The sequence below is a fragment of the Martes martes genome (genome assembly GCF_963455335.1).
Source record: "Martes martes genome assembly, chromosome: 14".
Taxonomy (NCBI): domain Eukaryota; kingdom Metazoa; phylum Chordata; class Mammalia; order Carnivora; family Mustelidae; genus Martes; species Martes martes.
This window is the reverse complement of record NC_137902.1, coordinates 12,402,096-12,412,720: the sequence shown is the minus strand read 5'-3', so window position 1 is coordinate 12,412,720 and position 10,625 is coordinate 12,402,096. Positions and strand designations below refer to the sequence as shown.

At 36.9% G+C, this 10,625-nt stretch overlaps 1 protein-coding gene across 5 annotated transcripts in view; it reads right to left on the bottom strand.

The window, feature by feature from the left end:
- Positions 1–599: 599 nt before the first annotated feature.
- FAM204A (family with sequence similarity 204 member A) overlaps positions 600–10,625 on the bottom strand; it is a 31,484-nt gene continuing 21,458 nt past the window's right edge. For all 5 annotated transcript variants that reach the window (XM_080823367.1, XM_080823368.1, XM_080823370.1 and 2 more), the window contains exons 7-8: positions 1,110–1,216; positions 600–832 (exon numbers count right to left, since the gene is read on the bottom strand). In XM_080823367.1, the coding sequence (XP_080679493.1) occupies positions 781–832; positions 1,110–1,216 (159 nt within the window). In that variant the 3' untranslated portion in view covers positions 600–780. The remainder of the gene's footprint in view (positions 833–1,109; positions 1,217–10,625) is intronic.

Here is a 10,625-nt window from a genome sequence, read left to right as displayed (position 1 = left end):
CTGGAGTTGTAACTGCCTAGTACAATTACACCCTCTTCTCTTCTAAGAACCATCTCAGAATTTAAGGAATGATAAGGCTGAAAGAGATATTTAGGAAGGCATTTCCAGGCAGAGCTGAATTTAAATCATCATCCAAATACTACATCCTGACCTTTTAAAAATTATTAATATTTTATCTGAAGGCATATAAAAGTTAATCAATTGCTTTCATTATTTGACTATGAAATATCAATTCTACTGCTTCCAATAAAGAACCAGTAATTACTTTTATAACATTAATATAATTAAAGTCCTTTATAAAGACAGTATAAACTGAGACTTTCTTGCACTTATGACTAATCCATTATAAACAAACGCCAATCTTAAAAACATGATTCCAGAATAAGTGCAGTTACACTGGATACAGATAAGAAAGAAGAAGGAGCTCACTAGGTACGCTACACCAAATGAATGAAAAGTACAACTGATTTTATACTGGAGGGTTCAATAAATAAATAAACAAACAAACGAAGTCCTAGCCTTTTTCCTGCTATGGATGCTTAGATTTCTTGTACAAACAACAGAATGCTCCATCTCACTCACTTCAATAGAATAAACTCTTTAGAAAGACTTGAAAAGATTTAATAATCAACTCCCAAATTTTATGCTTATTTTTCCAATTTCTACCAGTTTCCTGACATAGTTAACATAAGCAGGAAAATCTTTTCAGTAAATCGAGCAGTTGAAGACTCAAGCAAAAACCCAAGTCAAGACTCAAACGTCTTGAGGAACCGTGGCGAGCTACATATATCCCATGTTGCTCTTGGTTTCCCATCTCTTCTTTGCTTCAAACCTAAAATAAAGACATAGAAATCTCAATTTATTTTGAAATACTTTTCTAAACATGCTTTCTAAGTGCCACAGTAAAATAAAACATTTCCACGACAAAGTAAATATCAAAAAGGATGAAGAAATGCCTCCATATTTATAGTAGGATAAATATGCAGCAAAGACACAAAGAATAAAATGAGTAACAATCACACACAAACTGGATTCATAGGATGTATTCCAGGATTTCTGTAATTCCTATGAAGTTATTAGAATTACGACTAAGTTTTAAACAAACTTACCCCCATGCAAGTTTCTTCTTTTTTCGGGCAACCTGTGAATTTTCAGCATCCTTTTTGGCTTTTACAAAGTTGTGGCAGGCAACCGCCTTAGCAATTTTTACACCAAGCTATGAATTACAAAGGAGAAAAACAAAAAAAGTGAAAGAAAAATTCTAGCTAATACAATTACAGTCAGACAAATACTTGAGAACTTGTGGGTATGAAAGCCGTAGCTACAAATTAGAAATTCTTATGCTCAGGTTCCCTTGAAGAAGCGAATGCACAGAGGAGGCCCGTATTCCCTTACCTCCCACAGACCCTATACCCTGGTTATACCAGTTTCCTGGATGGAAATCCTTCCCAAACCGAGGGCCCTCGAGGGTCCACAAGGATATGATGAAGATCTTCAAGCTATTCCAGCATTTCAGTAGGCCAAACAGGAATTTACCCCTGATAAGGCTGCGCAGACTGACAGAGACATCAAGTTTCCTTGCTCTGGGCTAGAATTATAGCAACTCAGTATGGTCACATCAGTTATCTCATGCTGATCAGAAGCTCTGATTGGCAGTCATAGATGTGATTAATAAAACATGGGAAAGCTAATTACTGCTTCATAAACGCACTTGGTATGATGGGCAACAGCTTTTAATTCACTGATAGAAAACAGAATATAGGGGGTGCTAAGAGGCGAGAAGGCTGGGCCGGAGGACCAGAGCACCTAAGTGTTCCCTTTGTGGGCCCCTCTGTTCCTGCTCAGCCTGACACCCATCTGCACCAGTCCTGTAAGGTCCCATTAAAACAAAGCCTCCGACCCACCCTACCCCACCCCTCTGCGTTCTTCTCTAAATCGACCTAAAACAGTCTTCCTTTCTGTACTTCTCCAGCCCTTTAGCCTTTATGCCATAACCTACAGTTTGCATACTCTACTCTACACAGCTCTCTGGCTGCTGAACTTGCTCAGCAAGTACCTCCGGGATGAGCAGGGAGATCTTCTTGTTGTAGTGGCTGATTTTCAAAATGCCTGCCTACATGGATAGCTCAAAAATAAAAATATCTGTTTAGCACCCAGGTTGAACAACAAAGGCTGAAAATCTCCCTTTTTGTCCCTGGACTCACTCTAATGCATATGACTGGACAACAGATGGGAAGACAAGAAAGAAGCCACTGTCAGGCCCATGTGGTAAAGCCCGAGTTTTAGGGACCTGCTGGCCAACAGTGAGGCATCGTGGGTGGGTAAAGAGCACATGTATGAGAAGCTAATTTAGGAAAGTGAGGTTTGACACGCTTGACACTTCTTTCAGCTTATTCTGGAGAACAGTTTCCTTTAGGATGGAACGAACAAGCAGGAATGGAGCACTGCTTAGGGTTTATGAAGGACAGCACACACTGATTTCATTTTCCAGTCCAGGTAAGAATATACGTGAAGAATGGAAGCAACCTGACAACCAAACCAGAGTGCTGAACTGGTCAACACCCACAGGAAAACCACTGACCAGAGAAGATCCACTGCGACCTAGGAGAGCACTTGAGAAAGACTAACTTCAGAGTCCCCAAATTCACACCAATATGACCAGCACCACCACCTTCATTGGCTTTTTTTCACGAGACAACAGTCATTCAACAAATATCATGAGGGCCCAAAGGCACTGTTTGGCCAGGCATTGTTCTAGGCACTAGAGGTACAGCCCTGAACAAAAAAAGCTGATCTTCACACTGGGGCTAGGCGGAAGGGGCTGCCAGTGACGTGAACTGTTTGACTCTTTCAATACTGGTCTCCTTCCCCTGGTTGCCTTTTGTTTCCAGTTCTTCATCATAGAAAAGTTCAGATAAGTCAACTAAGAAAAGGCTACAAATCAAAGGGCTTAAAGCAACACCACTTGAGGAGAAAATGCAGCCAGAAAGACGCTGTGGCTAATTTATCATGAAGATGGATTCCACCAGACAAACTCTCCATTTGTCCCTTCTAGTCAGCCATGGCATGGCTGGGCACTCCTCCACCTTGTGACACCAGCATCTCAATGCGTGACTTTCCAGTTTGGTGCGGAAGAAGAAAAGAAGGATGTGGAGGGTCTCACGTTGGTTCTTAAATGCTTTAGTCCAGAAGTGACACGCATCGTTTCTGCCCACAGTCCTCTGCTCACGACTATTCACACAGTTCCACAGTCCCCACGGCTGGGAACGTGGGGCGCTGCGAGCTCCCAGTGGAGCAGCAGATGCACCTAATAAACTGTCCACCGTCCTAAAACCTAGCTTGCTACCTGTGTGAAGATGCATGCCACGTCTCTCCACATCCCTGCAAAATATTTAGCAACTTCCCTACCCCTCACCCTCCAAAAGGTAAAATGTAGAACTCTGTGTTTTTCTATTTAGCTATATTCCTATGTATTATGTATCAAATGCAAATTTGATATATGATATAGTTTTGCCAAGTCTACCTCCCAACAAAAGTCCCATTTGGCGAGTTTATCTTATATTTAAATTGAGAATATACTTGGAGGATAAAGCAAAAATGGTCTGAACCATATCTGCCATGTACCATTAAGCATGTGAAAAAATTATTTTCTAAAACTGTTGTAAATTAACATGTAGCTTCTATTTTTGACTTATTGAAATTTCCCAACACGGGTTTTTTGGATTGGGGATCGATAAGCCAAAGAGTGATACCGCAATGTGTTTGATTTAAATGGGACTCATCATCTCAACATGGTCACACACCCTAAGAAAGTAAAAGCTTTTAGTTTTCTGGCAACGTTTAGGCCAGACCAGCACAGTCAGCATCACAGTAAGGATTTAGAGCATACATTTCATAAGACATATATAAATTTATTAAAAATAATTCATTAAAATATATAAGACACATATTTACACGAGAGGGCTCCATCATTTCTGTGGACTAAGTAGATATAATAAATGGCCAGGAATACAGGTAATACTTTCAAACAGACCTGTCTGTATAAAAGGTATATTTTCCAACTATATTTTGCCTTGGGTTAGGTTAAATGAAATGTTCTTCAACTGATAAACATTCAACAAGCCTCGTTTATGTATTTTACAGAAAGAATCTCTTAACTTGTAATGATGATGAAAAGTCCTGTCAATTTTGTATCCTTCACATGCTTAAAATGTGTTTCACTTATTCCTATGGAGAAAGAAAAAAGAACAGAAATATTTGGAAATATGAAAGGATAATAAGATCTTCTATGGAAGAGACAGTTGAGAAGAAACTCATTTTCCCAGGCAAGATGACTAACCCAAGTTCCCGAAGATAAAAGAATATCGTGCTATGTTTCAGTATTACAAATAATATAGGCCAACAAGAATCCCCCTTTCCACTTCTGTAAAAAGAAAAATGCATCTTCATGCCCAAAGTAAACATCACAAAAGCCTGGTCAATGGTTTTCATATTAAAAAAAAAAAATGTTTTGGGTCATCAGATAACTACAGCAACCCAATGTGGAAAGAAAATGTTTAAAATGAATAAAAACATATACAGAATTTCTTGTATGTGTAGCCAAAGTATCAGCATTTTCCATATAGAACATCCAATATTTTGCTGCATTTTAATTAAGGTGTCTAAACATTATCACAAAGAACTGCAAATTGGTCAGAGCAAGCGGTAAGGAAAATTAAGCTCTAAAGGCTTTTTATCACCATATTTCAGGAACCAAGGGTGTAAAATGTTCTAATTTGGGATATATTAAAAGCCATAAAAGGTCTTTCAAAAAGATTAATGGTACTTTGCTTGGATTTAAGATAAGGGCTTTAGCTGGTTGGAAAAGCAGGGCCCTGGCTGGACCCTTGGGGCATTCATCTTTACAGCCACTTGGAAGATTTGTAAAAGCGTCTGCATAACCTCAAGCAAATGCACGGCGACATTTTTTTAATTCCTTTCAATTTTACAGGTTTAGCATGTGTAAATCATATTGGGTTGTAAAACAGATATAATGGAACATCTTGTAACATAGTAGAGATTTTTAAAAGACAAACTTTCAAAATCAAGTTGGTTTTTCTGGCTAAACCTGTGCCATCCCAAAGTTTGCCGATAATCATTTGAGGCATCTGATTCAAACAGCTTCATCTAGCGTAACTGTAAACTTCTTATCCATTTCATAAAATATTTTACTCATCTCAAAATTACTAGCTTGTAACAGATTTATGAAGTTTTCTTCCCTTTTGAACACTTTCAAGGCACTTATTTAAAAATACCAATTATCATACTTTAACTTTTTATGGAATAATAGGTCTCTATGAAAAATATTTATGCCATTCTCTTTTGTTCTTTAATTAAATGAAAACAGATGTTTTCTGAAGTAAAGCGGAACCATTACTGGAGTACTTAAAGTGTTAAGGTCTTTAATTTTTATATCAGTTTGGTCGACAATTCCTGATTGTCTTTACTCAAGCTCAACATTAATGTCAAGCAAGTTACCTAGGAGACGAAAGAGATCAAAGAGACAAAAACCCCTCCAATGTCTGATTAATCAAGCCTGCAAACAGCTTATTTCTTTTAGCCTGCATGCAAGTATGAAAATGAGATTCTGGGAGCCGAACATTGTGCAGATTTGTTCATTCTTATCAGAACAAAGCCAGCGGCAGCTTATTTCATGGATCATTGGCACTGTCATCAGTGCTACACAGAACGGGTGACAGCTCCTCATTTTGAGGCTTGAACAAAATTAGCAAAAAGTCGGCACAAATTAGCCTCTCATCTTTTTGGTAATATGACATTATTCATTTACTTTTTATCCAATTTTTAATTTTTTCCTTGTCAGCTATCCCTTTCTAGTGTCTCTTGCATGGCATCATAAAATGCCTTCATAAAAACAAGCACAGAAATAGCCAAAGTTGAAATAACATGGAAAGTTCAAAAAGCAAATAAGAAAAAGCTCTTCCAGTGACTGATGACGCTTCTTGTTTTTTACAACTTTCAAAACTCTGCGCTAATATTGATAAATAGCTCAGAACACCACACAGCTAAGGAGTTTTGGGAAATCAGTGGTAAATTTCAATAAAGAATATGATGTGGCTAATGTGTTTCACTCAAACTACAATGTAATGTGGCGATGTGCTGTAGTAAATCTGGGGTGTCTGCACTGGGACTGGGTCCTCTCCGTGGTCACACCTGAGATGCCAAAGCTGTGACGTCTGCAAACAGGCCACGCTCTCTCCAGTCACCTTCTACATCAAGTCGTCTTCTGTTACAGAAACAGACTAATTTCACTGTCATCTTAAAATGTGCATGCACAGGTTTACACGTTTGTGTGCTACACCTATCTGTATGTGTTCAACTGCAGAAACACCTATTACTTATTTTTATACCTCAACTGTCTAGGAGTTAAAGCCAAGTAGTTGTTATACCTCCAAGCATAACCCAACAAATTCTGTTTTTCAAACACATCACAAAGATATTTATACGTAGCCATATCACATATACCGTGAGTGCGTTTGTACACATATATACACTCATATATGATTCATCTACAATTTATAGAAATAGTATGTGTTTGGTCCATGAGGTGTAAAGAAGATATACTTTGCTTCCTATACTCAACTTTGATTTCACAGTGAAATAGTTTATATAACACCTGTTTTAATGATGACTATTAAGGCTTCAAATTATATGTAGATTACAGTAATCCAAAGGAGGGCGAAAAGATGTTATACTGTTGAAATTACTCCTGGATATAGACATTTATATTCAAGCAACTTATCCCATTCATAAGGGAAAAAAAGCATTAAAAAATTAACCATAAGCTGTTAGATGCTTTACACAGTCCCCATAAGAAAGACAGTTTTTTTTTTAAAGAACTGTAGTACTGTTTTCAGCAATTTCTTTATCTCTGTTCTTCTAAGTAAGAAAGCTTATTAACAAGCTTTGAACTTAAAATCACATTTACAATAATGTGCCATCAACAGTTTTATAAGCTAATTAGAAAAAGATTAATTAATGACTGGCTGCTAATAAAATGGCAATCATGAAGAAAGAAACCAAGGGTGCTAAGCTTCAACTACCACCAATTAAGAGCTAATTACAAACAAATTATATATGTGTTTTGCTGTGGGCTTTAATTTACTAAAATGGTTTTAATTAAAAGAGAAAACATGCTGATTAATTGAACTGCAGAAAAAATCTACAGTATAAACTGTGCTTTGTCTGTCTCTTTAATTAGACTTGTAACATCTGAAATCTTTTCTTAAGATTTGTTAAAGCACAGATAAACATAATTAAAAGAGAGCATAAGGAACACCATTCTAGGTGATCACCCAATCATACAGAAAAGGTTAAAAGAAGACATCCTCAACGCAAGGAGATCTAAGCAGGCACACCTAAAAACCTGAGAGGAAAACCTATCACTCGGCCCCATTTTTATTTTTCTTATGTTAATATGCTCCAACTTCAAGGCTATACACAATTTTTTATGGGAATGAATATATCTTTAAACTCAATGTAAAGGAATTCAAACAGCTAGACCTTCCCTTACCAGGATAGGCAGAGCTTATTTCCCACACAGTCTGCTAACTGTTCATCTACATGAAATTACTGAAATTACTTCTAAGAACTAAGAAGAACAAGGCTTCAAAGAATTAAAATCACCATTTAAAAAGCCCCCCGGACTATGCTCAGAGTACGCAATGATAGACAGAAGAACACTTAAATTAAGAAACCACTGAGAAATGACCAAAGTTAATGAAAGTAAGTCAGTTCTAGATGATCCTTAACAGACACACAGCCCCCCACAGCAGAGAAGGCCCAACTTCCCCAGGTGGCTGAGCACGCCGCTGCCAGCAGAAGGCTGCTCCGAGAGGGCTTTTCTCTCCCCAGTGTCCTAGATTCCTTTCCGCTGCATATCAGGGAAACACACCACAAAGAAAATGGTCCTAAACTCTCCTAACTGGAAATAGGAAACAAACAAACAAAAAGAAACCCAAAGAAAAAGTAAAGGACAGAAGGCAGGGCAGTAACATTTCAAAGACAGACACAAAAAATACTTGGCCGACATTAGATGATTTTGTATGAAATAATGTATTCTTCACCTACACCTTCTGGTACTAGCAACAAAAATAATATCCTTCCTAGAAAATGAAATGTTGAAATGGATATTTTAGAGTCTCTCTCTCTATATATATATAATATTTAACGCATTATATTTTGTATACCCAATCTTTAGTGGTAAGAGATTGCAATAATTAAGAAAACAGAATATGTAACATCTTTCTTAGAGTCACATATTCCAATGATAAATTCTTACAATAGCTAATTGGAATGTACATTCAGTTTCATATATGAATGAACTGTTTTACCTTTGGAAACATGGTTGTTAAGACATTTCTACCCAAAAAAAGTATTCACAAAAATGAAAAGAAAATAATTTTGCTCTCTGGATTACAGCCTAAAAGAGCTCAGAATGACAAGATTTGCTTCATTGTAATATATTTTTCAACTCAGCTTTTTTTTTTGTATGTAATGCAAACAATTAGAGCTTTGAAAATAGCACTGACAAAAAGTAACTTTAAACTTACCAAGTTTGACAGAATCTTTATTTCAACAATTTAAACAAATACATCAATTCTGAACCCTACGCATGATAATGTTCCAGGTACTCGGACAGGTAAATCTAACAAAATCGCATTATCTGGGGAGAGTGGGGTGATTCAAGTTCTCATTCCACCACCACATGTACGTCAACATAAAACTAAAACCCAAGATGAAAAGAGTGAACTGTAGCCAGAGTCCTCTCAGAGAAACTAAAGCCAAACAATGCAGTGCACTGGAAAAATTCTGAACGCGACAGCAAGTGCAGGAGCACTCACGGCATTTCTGAGAAAGGACCCCTTCTTAGATGGGAACCTAAAATGCAGCAACGATCTCCTCCAATGTGTATTTGCCCCTCTTCGATGAGAACACCTTCAGATTTTTTAGGAAATTGCTCTAGAAACAGAGCTCAGGCTACAAACTAATAACCTCCCCAAATTAGAGAGCATTCTGTTTATTTAACTAGGAAAGAACACGACTCAATCAATTCACACATTAGTGTTTTTCTTTTTTTAAAGGCCATTCCCATCTTTGTTATTTAAATATTAACAAACTACCCATATTTCAACATTATTAACTTTACCTATGTTTCAGAGTCCAAAAACTTAAGTCGTCTTATTTAATTTCACAAAATTAAAATTTATTTCTCAGTTTAATTCATACTGCCAATGTAATGAATGCTCTTTTTAGGTTACACAAAATAATGACCACGTTACAACATGAAGTACTGATGTTTTCAAAGAATGAAGTTTAGCTGGTGCTGCCAAAGACTATCCTACTGGAGTCATTTACAGAAAAAGTAATTTTTAAGGACTTTTAGCTATACAAAGTTCAAACAAAATTCACAGACAACCTCTCGTTCTCATTCATTTCTACTCTGACACTTTACAGTTATAAATGAAGCCAACCTGAGCAATATATCTAGATAATGGAGACATGATCCATTCCATGGCAGAAACTCACTGCTACCAAACCAAGGGGGTCTCATTTATCTACAGCGGGCTAATGTCAGTGAAGGTGCCCAGAGAAAATTCTTTCCAAAATGTGACATTCAACCTAAGTGTTGCCTACTTAATTAAATCTGGGCTTTAGCACTTAATTTTAAAATATATGTTTCTACTCACTTATATTAATTGGTATAATTTGAATTATAAAAAAGAAAATATGTCATGAAAGACCAGTACCAAAGGATGGAATTTTTAAGGATCACTATCAATGAATGCAATGTACTTCCAATCCAGGCCTTAGGTTAACAAGCCACAAATATGCTCAGATATTCTGTGTGTATGTAAAACTGATATATTTTTTTAAAAACAACTTTTTCTTTTAAACCAGAACGGTTTCATCAATATGACACAAACCCAAGTATATTATTCCACTATCTCTCCTCCAAGATTGTTAATGACAAAGAAGTTTTAATCAACAGGAGGGACAGTCCCAAGGCAACTATGTTATGACATGGCAAAAACCAAAGATGTCAGCAGAATCTAGGCTTCAAACATATGAATTTGAGCTGTCCCCTCAAACCAGAAAATATGCATCCTTGATGTGATCGTTAATTTTAAGGGAATGTGATTCTGGAAAATATGTATTTGCTATGCCACAATCATGGTGCATGGACAAATGGCATACCGTTGTTTTTGTTTTTGTTTTTTGAGGAACAATTTTCAAGGCCCATTCGCAGGCACGGTCCTACTTTTGGCTTCCTTTTTTTCAATACTGATGCTGCCCTATTGGTTTCACAGGCTTAAAAATGTTAAACATCAAAAATTAGTTTCACTTATTATGGTTGGAAAAGGCTTTAAGAACTCTGGGATCTGTGCCTCTGAGCAAAAGCTTTATCAGCAGGTCCCAGTCACTGCTTCTTGAAAAAAGAAAACGGAACTGATTAAAAACCAATATACCTGATTTCCAAAAGGACACCTACCATGCACTTATACAGTTAATTCATAAAGGGTTCCTGCCCCAAACTCACAATTACTTACTTCTCAAAATCCCATCTC